Genomic DNA, 12294 nt, shown 5'->3' with positions numbered 1-12294 from the left:
GCCTTAGTTTAGAGCGCGTGTTACGAACACTTCACCGTGCGCAAAGTTACATTTCGAAGAAACGATTGAATTAAAAAATAGAATTACATTTTATTGAATTTACACGAAGAAACGTACGAATACAGTGAAATATTTGGATCGTGTAAACAATCAACTAAGGCCGAATAATTATTACAAAAACATGCATTAGCAAGTTTCTTGCTTGTAAAATTATTTTCCTATGACGATCTTTTCATCTTGTGATCTAACATATATTGTGATGCGTAATAAATACTACCTCTTATGTGCAGAAAAAGAAAAAGGAATAAACAATTTCGTTTTTTTACATTAAAGTGTTACATCGGATAATTACAATCATTACAATATTTTATTCCAGATGTTATATGTTAATGTAATACTTAATGATTGTATTTTTTTGTTTATGTTTCGTAGAGCAAAGTCCAAAAACGGCGGACGTCTGCTTAGGGAAAAATTGGAAAAAATTGGGCTAAATTTGCCAGCAGGAAGAAGGAAGGCCGCCAATGTCACACTTTTAACATCCTTAGTGGAAGGTGAGTTGAAATATTGTACTTGTCTAACCATTACGTAATAAGACTTACAATTTAACTAAATAGAAGACATTTTTCAAACACGTTGTTGCTCTCGATAATTAAAATGAAAATTAGTGATTGAAAGAAAAATTAAATTCGTATAATTAACTGCATTTAAATTATTTTCCAATCGATGTACGACAAAGTTCTTACAATATTTTAGAAATTTGATACGATTTACTTATGCCAAAAGATTAAGGATGCAGATGTATAAATCACACATTTAATTATTTTACACAGCATTTAATTATTTTAATGTATGCCTAACGATTAATGGATCAAAAGCAAGGAAATATTTACATTTACGTAAACGATATTACATTATTAATTCGCGATACATGTCGTTATGTTAATGTCAATATTACCTGCGTATCATTAAATTGATTGGAAAATACTGTTGAACGAGAATTTATAGAAATAAAATTACGGGTATTAAATGAAAATTATCTATTGTGAAAACACATTTATTATAAGATCTGTTATACTAAATTTAAAATTAATTAACCATTCCTGTATTTTCCAATTAAGACCTTCTTCCAAAAAACAATTTATAAATAAAAGAAGCTACCATTTCTAATTGCAACTATCATAGAATACAAGTTACGATTCACCTTTATGATTTATACAGCTTCGGAATTATTCCGATAAAATTGTTCGCGTAAACTGAATGACGTTAAGTACTTTTTAATGGTAGTCAAAGCACGCTCGCGAACATCCAATACAAGATAAGTCAGTTAATCAGGATCATCCCTAGGGATGTCCACTGTTAACCACACTCTTAATAACATACTTTCGATCAACGAGGTTGTAGATACATATAAATGTTGACCTATCCCGACGAAGTTTTAATGACGCGACTGGCGGATTGTTCGAGTGTTGGTGCCGACATTGATTATAATTTATGGTCAATGAGCGTCTATAAAACACCATCTTGACTTTTCTTTCCTCGGCACTGACACATCGCGAAGAATGACCGCGGCATGTGCGTGTGTAATCAGCGTGTGTTTTAGCGGTCGGTTTGTCGAGATTCATGGAATATCGTCGACACGATGCTTGTCAACCTATAAAATATAATAATAATGATATCATCTAGCATTTATCTGAATGGAAAAAAGTTCAAGGAATTCAATTCGTCATTTGAATGGCAGTAATATGATAATTTGAGACTTAACCTTTTGGAAAAATTGTGCTTATAATAAGTAATGAAACATCTCTAGTAAGCGAACTGCTTGAAAATTATTCTACAATCTATAATGTAAATCACGTTTCAGTAAATTTAATACTCAATTTCTTAGTAACATATTATTCCCCGTGTTCTATAGAATTAGTGTTCATTATTTATATGTAAGCTAGTTAGTCCAAAAGTCGAATTAAATAGCTGTGTGCTCGAACAATAAACTTCTGCTTCTTTTTAACACGCTGTCGCGACGTAATTTTATTGTACAAGGCAAGAGAATACGGGACGTAGCTTCTTAATAACGCATAAACCATAGAATCAATTCTATGAAGTTACTGGACCGTATTCCCGGGCTATCCCGTTCAGCGATCTAATTAACTGTCTAGCAACATACAGGTTTTCAAACTCGTTTCGTCGGACATTCAGAATCTTCATTTCTCGATGGCATTTCGAAGACGGAAGTTAATCTCGAAGATACTCTGTTGGAATAACCGCTGTGTGTTCTATACTTCAACTAGTATCTTTTCTTTCTTCCTTTCACTCTTCCTTTTTTCTTATCGTGTTTGCTTTTTCTTTTAATAGCCGCGTATAATATATGAAGAAGAATATAACGAATACGGATACTTGATCATATTCGCTATTATCGATGCTTATTTGAATAACTGGAATAAATATATGGGACATGCTATCGTTGAATAAAATCTAGTTATGTGTTGCACAACGCCTAACAGTGTAGATTTGTAACAGTAAGGAATACAGCACGTTAATTGGAATTCGCTATCGGCTTCTTTCACAGTCTATGAATCGTTCAAACAGAACGTTGGATGTATTCGTGTCCGTTTATCGACTTCGATATTTCGCACTGACTCTCTCTTTATGATATAACGTAGATTAAATTCGGATTTATCAATTTAAAGCAAGTTTAGCTTTGTTCGCGTTTATTCAGATATATAAATCCGTGGAGAAACTTGTCCATAGCTCCTCTGATTTATAAATATCATTTTGTAGATTTATGAATATCACTGCAAATCATAGGGAAAAGAAAACTTTTAAGTACAATGGACATAACATATAACTATAAATCCATTAATCTGAAGTATATAATCTATGGTACAATTTTTAAACGCTTATAGTCAAAAGCCAAATTCGCTGAGTGATATAATATTTCGAAATATCCACGTGCGTCTAGCAGGTACATGGATGTGATAGCCGTGGAAGGAGCCGGTAGAGTGCAGCGAAAGTGTGGGAACCTCCTCTCGAATGGAGGACGTAAACGCACCAGGTGTATAGGTATACTTTGGTCGCATACGATTAACGTATACCTGTGCGTGATTCATGCGTAAATTTGTGCCGCAGAGTGACGCAACCTCGATTATACATACGACGAAAGTTCGTTTCGCTGTCAGCTTCACCTGACGCATCGCAACTTTTTGCGTGAAATTCTAATGCTTTTTTAAAAATTATATTTACTTTATCAAGATGGTATAAAGATAATGAAATATTTTTATTTTACTTTATTTAGAATAAAAATTATGATTTTTATTTATATTTTCATCACTGCCAATTAACTTAAAAAAGATACTGCTTTAGTTGAATGTTATTTAAGTTAGAAAATGACACACCATATAAAAGAAATTCCGCTTATTCGCGTGTCAAATAAATAGAATACTCTATATGAAATCAGAACACTTCGTATATATACAATACATCCTTTTTATGTGCCTATACATATTTTCCGCGTATCGATCGCAATCGAGAGTTTCGACACAGCGCAACGCAGCGGCGAAACCGCAAGCATACTTGTAGCTATCTGCTGTTTGAAGGTACGCGGAAGAGAATCCCCCGAAATTCTTCACCGAGACACATTACAACAGCAGTATAATTTGCGGTCGTTCTCAAAGATTGATCGTATCGAGTAGACCTATGTATTTTACGAACGTCCGTGAAATTGTACTATCGACACCTTTTACGGTTCTTTCATCTCATCTTTCTAAAGATTTAAAGCAAACTGTATTATAGGAAAAATATCAATTTATTAAAAATATTAATTAAAATATGTATCGACCGGACGTGGACTTGAAATGCAAAAAGTGAATGTATTAGCCACTTTATGTGATTTTTATCATTCGTTTGTGATTTTTATCGATTTTATCATCCTAGATGATAGATATTACATATACATACCTATGATAGAAATAACGTTAAAATAAGCAAACTGAACTAACTCGTTTCCTATCAGCTAATAGTAATAACCTTCGTTCAAGAAACACTTTTAATTGACAACTGCACCAATTATCAAGTTGAACCCGTACCTATTTCCAATACAATTCATCTTCATAAATTTATTTGAATTGTAATACATACCAAGCGCTCAATTCGATTTTATAAAAATGGGATGAAAATTTCCTTAGGCAGATTACACACCAACTAGCGTTATTCGATTACTCGTTGCTAATTTACTACGGCGATTACCGAACTGGAAGCGAACAACGCGAACAACGAAATGGATAAGTCTTTTAATCGAATCTCGCAATCGCTTCGTAATGATCACATCGATTTTTCGATCGAACATCGGGCGACAAGCACAGTAAAGTCATCAAGTAAAAAGGCTGATCGTTAATTCGCTAGTCACGTTGCTGATTCGTTCTCTCGTACTGCCACGTATATCAATCTGCAGCTCGCATCTGCAATCTTCAACCAATCTGTGGTCCTCATCTGCATTGCGCGGTCCGTTCGTCGCATTGAGTTGTCTCGCTGTACGTCTTTATCATAGATTATCGTTTCGATCGATTGCCTTCTTTCGAGGGATATTCGAGGGACAATTTCTCGATCGATAAGATTGTTAAGGGTCTGTGCAATGACTTTTTTTTTAGCAATGGATATCATTTTCCTGAACCAGATAAGACGAGTATAGCTAATTTTTATTTTTGTACCATTAACACTATCTCTGTTGATCGAATTTTCATTGCAAATGATGCTGACGATATGCTAAGAATTAGTCTTCCTAAAACCTTGACTAATACGCTCGCTGTAAAAATTTTATGTATAGAATATGTGTTATATAAAATTAGTTTACAACAGCATATTATCTTTATCCTGTTATTCTAAGAAGGCACACATTGTTTCAATGTGATAATACACGCGACTCGTAACAACGATTGACGTAAAAAAAATGTTATCAACGAAAGGACAAGTCATAGAAGAGGTTTTCGTAAGAACTCTGTTGCCGTGTTCCATAAAAAAAAACGATCTTAACGTCTCGCAACAAATATCTCCGTGAACTAAGCCCACGTGTGCACACGAGCATACGTAAAGCCGTGCATCTCTCGGCTATGAACGTGACAGAAATATCAATTCAGTTAAAAGGAAATTAAAAAAAGTTATGAAACACGCGATGTGACGGGCTCATATGCAAATCACTGTCTGTGTAACTGAGTCTCGTGTACGGTACTAAAAGCTAGTTAAAACGACCTGTTGCATTTTGTACGTGCATCGTGCAGACACTTGCGCGACTTGCGTTCACGATTAGATCGTCGATAGTCGGTGATGGCGACACGCGTTTAATTCAGGCCTCGCTCAAGACCGATCCTTCCCAGTTTACACGCATCTACAATGTTGTAAACCAACTTTTACACGGTGACTATCGACAATGCAGGAATATTTCATAGCTTTTATTAGCTATCCTCACGGACAAATAAATATTACCAAGGGAAACTGTGAAATACGCTCGTAGAAGCACTAATACGAATAAGCTATTCGATATATCGCCTATAGTGCACGTTCGTTTGATAGGAAAGAGGCTGTAAATGATAGAGATGGATTTCACGGGGAGAAATTCTTTGGACATTTTCGACTTTTTATGTACAAAATATATACCGATTAGAAAGTTTTATTAAAATCGTGATGAGATCATCGACGTTGGGATATGATATAATGAAAGGAGACCGATAAATGGATCGAATATGCTTGTAATGTTAGATATACTGTCCGAAAAAGTAGAAAAATGACTCTAGAACCGATCGTTTTAAAGATGACGAGCATGTTTACAATTCTAGATATGCTCCTTGAAAAGGTAGAAGAAAGTTTCTTTAAATCCTGCAACAATCGTTAGGTATTTTAAAAATTATGTTTCATCGTGATTGAGATCATAAGGCAAAGTACATTATGAAACATTATGTAAATTACTATCGGTTGTGAAACAGTTTTGTAATATTTTCGATTCGTTTGTTTCACGCAATTCGTGCTGTATCATTTCCAGCAGATATCGAAGTAGAAATATTATATTGCAACATTCTTACAACTACGTTGTGTACAGTGTAACCACTGAACAATAATCGTATCTCGCGTATGCAATTTATAGCGGCACCGTGTAAGGAACTAGTCTTGCGTATATCGTATAAAATTGTTCCATTAAACCAACTCCATTTATTCCTAATTAAAAAGAGTAAAAAATATGGATTATTGTTGACCTCGAAACAATCGATAAAAATCAATTCCGGAACTCGACAGAGCTACAAATCAGTTCCAATACTGGCTTAAAAATCCGTTTCAGTACCTCGACAGAACTAAAAATTGTCCCACTGGAAGGTTTCGTTAAAACGCAGTGAGAGGACGGTAGAAACGAGGATACACGAAGGTGCAATTATCAGGAGCGTTTTGCATATTTTTCACCCGCGTAAAAAGGAAGAAACGGTAGAACGAGTTTGCGAAATTGGATAATTCGTTAGCTGCAGGTGGCTCTCGAGCTTGTGTTCTCGATCGCGTAGTAGGCAAAATGCGGCAGGCCTGCGGGTGGTTTTCCTCGGTTGTCGATAATAGCGCCCAACGGGTCCGCTTCCATCTTTCACGAGACCCTGCTTGTAGGTACCTAATTACCTGCCATCATCCGGAGCAAGAGAGAAAGGGTGAGGATCATAGAGAGACCGGAGAGTAAGAAAAATATAGTGACGGATGAAGGGGATTGTTCTGAAAGGGGAGAAACGAACCACGTGCTTAAGAGAAAGTACGTGTGCCGTTTCATTATCGTAAATTAGTTCGTTCCTCCTGTACGGAACAATCCTGTAAGTGGCACACGCGAAATGGCTATGTTCAGTTTGTTTTAAACCGAAGAATCTCAGATTTCTACCCGTTGGCTTTCTAAAATGTCTCTGTATTCCTCTTGACTTTTGGCTAAGATAATAGGAGAATTAGACTTATCGACGGGTGGGCAGAATATATCTCGCTTTGTACAGTCTAATTCTAGGAAAGATGAATTTGAAGATGATATTTGAAGATGTCTGAATATACTGAATATAGTACTTGTCAATTTGTGTACTGCTATTATACTACTAGTACTATACTAGCTTATATAGAACATGTAATTATCATGATACAGTATCAGCGGTTATTTTATAACAATAACAGCAAATATCTTCTTAAAATACAAAATGAAGCTAGAAAGCAACACTGATGTATTGCGTATTTGACAGATAATTAGAGAAATGTTCAATTGGTCCATGTTTCTTGACCATTTACTTTATTATATACCTATAGTGGCATTATTCGTGGAATCTAGAGTGTTTGAAATAATTCGTAGAATCTAACACGCGCATAAAACGGACGTTAGAATTGCGTAGTAAATTAGTTTTAACGAACGTAATTTGTAGATTCCGATAAGGAAGATTTTATCTTTAGCCCGTTAAGTCGTAAATGAATCGCAAAAAACTCATATATATCCATATGATGGGTTGCGTAATCGAAATTCCCATAACGAGGCGTTTTATATCTTATCTTCTTTTTTACAGGAGAAGCCATTCACCTTGCCAGAGACTTCGGCTATGTCTGCGAAACCGAATTCCCTGCGAAACAAGTTGCCGAATACCTCAGTCGGCAGCATTGTGAACCACAAGATTCCTACAGGAGAAAAGAACTTCTTCATGCCACCAAGTAAGAATTTATTTCCACACGGCGTGTGAACAATGGCGAGAGATATCGAGATAATCGAGATTGCTCGAAATTCATCTGATCAAAGAGAAGAATAAAATCTCATGCGTAAGGACGTTTAGATTCGTTTAAAATTTGTAATTTATTTTTCAGACAAATCACCAAAGAGCTGATGGATCTTCTCAATCAAGACAGATCGCCACTTTGCAATACACGGCCGCAACATATCCTCGACCCAAGCATACAGAGACACCTAACACATTTCTCTCTTATATCACACGGATTCGGAAGTCCTGCAATTGTAGCCGCTCTTACGGCAATACAGGTACGTCTTGGAACATTTAAATTATATAACTATTTTTTCAATATCTCTACGATTAACGATTTCGAATATCAGTTCGTTCATGTAGCTAATCGAAATTATCGATTACAGAAGTTCCTAAGCGAGTCCCTGAATCACCTTGAGAAGATGTACCCAGGCAACGGGAGCGGCGTGACAAGTAGTCAGCAATCGAACCTCGACACGAATAAGAGCAAGGACGGCACGTTGATGAACGACATGAAGAAGTGACGCCCAGAGGACCCGCCTACCTCAAATGTGGTCACTTCAATCAGGCACTCCTGGCCGTACAACTGAGTTTTCGCGAGTTTTGCTAATCGCGAACAGCTTCTGGTGGACCACTGAAACGACACGTATGTCCGCGCAGCCACGAGCTCCATTGTATAATCAAAAAAAAAAAAAAAAGAGAGAAAAATAAACACGAAGAGAAACGAAGAGAATGGACGAGAAAGGAGGCCTACTCGAAGAAATATTGGCGCGACACGTGCGGATATCCGTGTTCGCCGAGGTTGGCTGGTCGAAAGTGTTCTAGATAAATGAATGACGAGACGTCACAAAAAATGTGCAATCGTGGACCTCAGACAGGGTTCATCGAAGGTCTGGTTGAGTCGAAATGACCGGCAATGAGATATAAACAAGAAACTATACTTCATTTATCCTTGGTTTAACGGAAAGAACATAGTCGGCGTACTTGTATATCGTTTCGAAGAAACATCGAGAATCTTTGATTCGCGGATCGATCCGCGATTACGTTCGTTACAACAAGGATCTGCTCGAGTAAAATATAGGAATTGTAATGAAATGTAATTACCGTTTATTCTTTCACTGCCTGCTCAGTCTTGAAACGCATCTGTGTCAAACGAAAAAGAACGTATCGATCGATTCGACGAGATCCGCGATCGTCGTGATATAGAGTTGAAACTTTTATTACGTCTTCCCCGTTTATTTTCATAGGTTCTCTCTCGTGTGCGATCGCACACCAAACGGTTCGAAGATATTTATACGCATTACGATTACTTGTGATAGCTTTAGTGATAGTTGAAACGTTTGTGCAATCGTTACGACTTAATTCTCGCACAGATCTTTATAAATTTCATCGATAGCATTTTATCGATAGAATACAGTCTAATGGAATGATTAAAAGTTCCAAATAAAGCAAAATATAATATGAAATGTACATATTCAGATGATGGCTAGAAATTCATTTTCAATTCCAGATAAAAAGATTTATTTAAAGAAGGCAAATCTATTTAAAAAAAATACACAAAAATATATCCGGACTAATTGAATTTGGATGTCTACGCCTGCGTCCGCTGTTACGACTCGATCGATACGGCGAATCGATCGATAATCAAAAGTACACACAGAGGTACGACAAAAAAAGAAAAAAGCGCAGTTCACAGCAACCTTTTATTTCTCTCCATATAATTTTTGGGTCGACTATTTATATTGCTCAAGCATAACTATTCTTTGCTCATTACCGAGCACCCGACATACGCGCAGTATCGATCATGACGCTGTTACGTAAGCATTAATATTGTCAGCGTAGTGATATATCGCTCTCTATACCGCGTACAACTTACAATTTTATGTCTGCGACTGTAAATCCACTTGCGAACGTTTTATGGACCACCTTCATATCGACTGACTGAGTCTACCGCATAGAACATGAACTCAACTTCATTTATATCTAAACATGCTATATGCAAAAGCTACTGCATATTCATGGTTCTTACAGGTTTCCTTATAAACGTACATTCACCTTATGATTCGGGCGTCCTTTGTGGGATTTCTTATCGCTCAAGTTCTTCGTTTATCGTAAAAGAAACCAATTCATCGTACAATTACTGCACTACCTTCCACAAGTGTAGTACAAAAAATATGTTTAACTCGAAAATTAAAATTATGGACTCAGCCACGAAATTTGTTGACGTTATCGTCTACTTTTCATCTCTTGTCCTGGTCCTCTCGTTAGAATCTTTACGATGATTTTCCACGAGAATATGGAAACGTATGATGTGGATCATCTCACGCGAGACTAGATAAAGATGTTAGAACGAGCGAACAAGGAAAAAGATGAAAATTCACGCGGTGAGAACATGCAACAGACGTCTGAGGCTAAAAGAGTATTAATTTAAAGTCGTTATCTATTGCTTTAGTAACCGATCAAGTTTTGTTTAAATCAAAATACAGACACAAAAATGGTTGAATCATCGTTCGCTGCAGTTGCGTGTTTATCACGGTGATCGCCGATTGTTATTCTCATTCAAGACGATAACACTGTTTTCGAACGATTTCCTGGTAGTCAATTAGGGATTTATGATACGAGATAGTTTTCTATTGAACGCGTATTAAGAGCTACTTTTATTCCACACTCGAACTTTTAATCGAGATCCATTCCAATTCATCCACGTAATAAAAGATTTTCTTCTTGAATAGCTAGTTGGAGGTATACCGTGCGAATATCGCTCTCCAAATATTTCTATTAATAATTCGATCAGCTATACATAATTTCACACGAAAACCCTTTTATGATCTCTTAACACGATGATCCCTATTTAACGTTGCAATTTTCGGACGATGTTTCGATGCTTCGTTATTGCGCTCGATCGATCCACTTCGCGTACTTGCCACGTAATAACACGTAACTTTCATAGATTTGTAGCATAATTGATACGACGGATAGATTGAATAAACAAGTAACGTATATAACGTATATACTTTCAAAAGAATCGTTAAACGACGTCGAACAAGTTACATTCGTTCGACGATTGGGATATACGTTTCAATCGGTTGTTTGTTTCTAACTTGTACGTATTTAGAAAAATTGATGCTGCGAAACCGAATTTAGTGAATTCCAGTAGCGAGTGTATCAATCATCGGTAATTCGACTACGTATTTTGCTCCTTGTTACAACTGCTCTACGAATTTCGTTTAGGAAACACAGAACAAGGTTTGGACGTGTGCGATCGTCGGTGCCGAAAAATTTAAGAAAAAGAAGAACAAAAAGTCTAAGGATCATTTCCGAGGATCATTTTCATCGTGCCAATGCGAAAGTTGCCATTTGAGATGTGCCAATTAATGATATCGAGTTTAGAAACGTAAGAACCAGCGACTAGAAGCGAGCAGCCGAAGATACCAAGATCGAACGAATGCCGGAAGATCACCGTTTAAGTTTCTACGAAACGCATTTCGAACTCTCGTTTCATAGAAGTTATAAATGAAAGGATCGTAGTAAAGGAACGATCTCAATTGTTGATATAATGATATCGAAAGTATTGGAAAAGTTTCGTGCAAGAAGGGAAAGAAATCGGGCAAGCAAACGCGGAGTAGAAGCACGAGAGATTGCGTTGAAGTACAATACCAGGTGAACCTGAGACATATCTAACTTTGTAATTAAATCTTAAGCGTATGTAAATGTAAGATTAAGAAACCTGATCGAATGTCTCGCGTTCCGGGATAATATGTACAGAGTATTTGAATCTTTCTTGTGATATAATCATAATATTACTAAGACATAAACGGATAACGCAAAGCAAGAACGAAAGGCGAAAAAAAAAGAACACGTAAAATTACTATTATCATTCCATGTTTTTTCATAGAGGTGAAGTACTAGCGTGATCGTGGAGGGCATCAAATATCTCTCCGTTTTTTCGTTTACTGAAGAGACACAACCTTCGAAGTTTACTCAAAGTAACTCACGCTAATCCCGATTAATGTATCGGATTTTTATTGCGTCGACAAATTTTATGTCCAACGATAAATGTAATTTTCTCCTCTTGCGATGTTGCGTGTGCTTCGATCGCAGTTTTCTTCAGTCAAAAATTGAGGAAGAAAGGAAAGAGATAACGAAAAATAGGAAAAGAACTTTCCTCCAGCTTTAAGACCAACGCCGTGAGTTTAGTTAGATCATGAGAATGAAAGAAAAACAGATAAAAATCCTAGAACCCTTATTTTCATTCACGATTACTTAGGCGACTCGTTAGACTTAAGGTCCCGTAAATTAATACTTATTTATAATCCTTAGAACGGCCGTAGAAAGACGTTTTTCTACCAGAATTTCTGTGCCAACTGCAAAGAATGTTGTAGATCATTTCTGTTCCACGTTGAAGCATCATTCTAATCTTGTAAGATACTCAGATATATCTTTATTAATTGAATTTCGTAGTATATTATATTCTGATATTGATTATACAGTTCATTTTTGTATATTGGTGTGTGATAAATAAATAAGAATATTGTTTCTAAGCAACTTACATACTCAT

The 12294-nt window shown here is 36.3% G+C and overlaps 1 protein-coding gene across 5 annotated transcripts in view; it reads left to right on the top strand.

Annotated features, from left to right (window-relative positions):
* Window positions 1–12285, top strand: part of LOC132908009 (transcription factor AP-2-epsilon) — a 202637-nt gene extending 190352 nt beyond the window's left edge. For all 5 annotated transcript variants that reach the window (XM_060961526.1, XM_060961525.1, XM_060961523.1 and 2 more), the window contains 4 exons: window positions 433–551; window positions 7551–7692; window positions 7843–8014; window positions 8123–12285. In XM_060961526.1, coding sequence (XP_060817509.1) covers window positions 433–551; window positions 7551–7692; window positions 7843–8014; window positions 8123–8260 — 571 coding nt within the window. In that variant the 3' untranslated portion in view covers window positions 8261–12285. The remainder of the gene's footprint in view (window positions 1–432; window positions 552–7550; window positions 7693–7842; window positions 8015–8122) is intronic.
* The last annotated feature ends 9 nt before the right edge of the window (window positions 12286–12294 follow it).

Source organism: Bombus pascuorum, chromosome 6, assembly GCF_905332965.1.
Source record: "Bombus pascuorum chromosome 6, iyBomPasc1.1, whole genome shotgun sequence".
In the NCBI taxonomy this organism is placed as follows: Eukaryota; Metazoa; Arthropoda; class Insecta; order Hymenoptera; family Apidae; genus Bombus; species Bombus pascuorum.
This window is presented reverse-complemented; position numbering and strand designations above follow the sequence as displayed.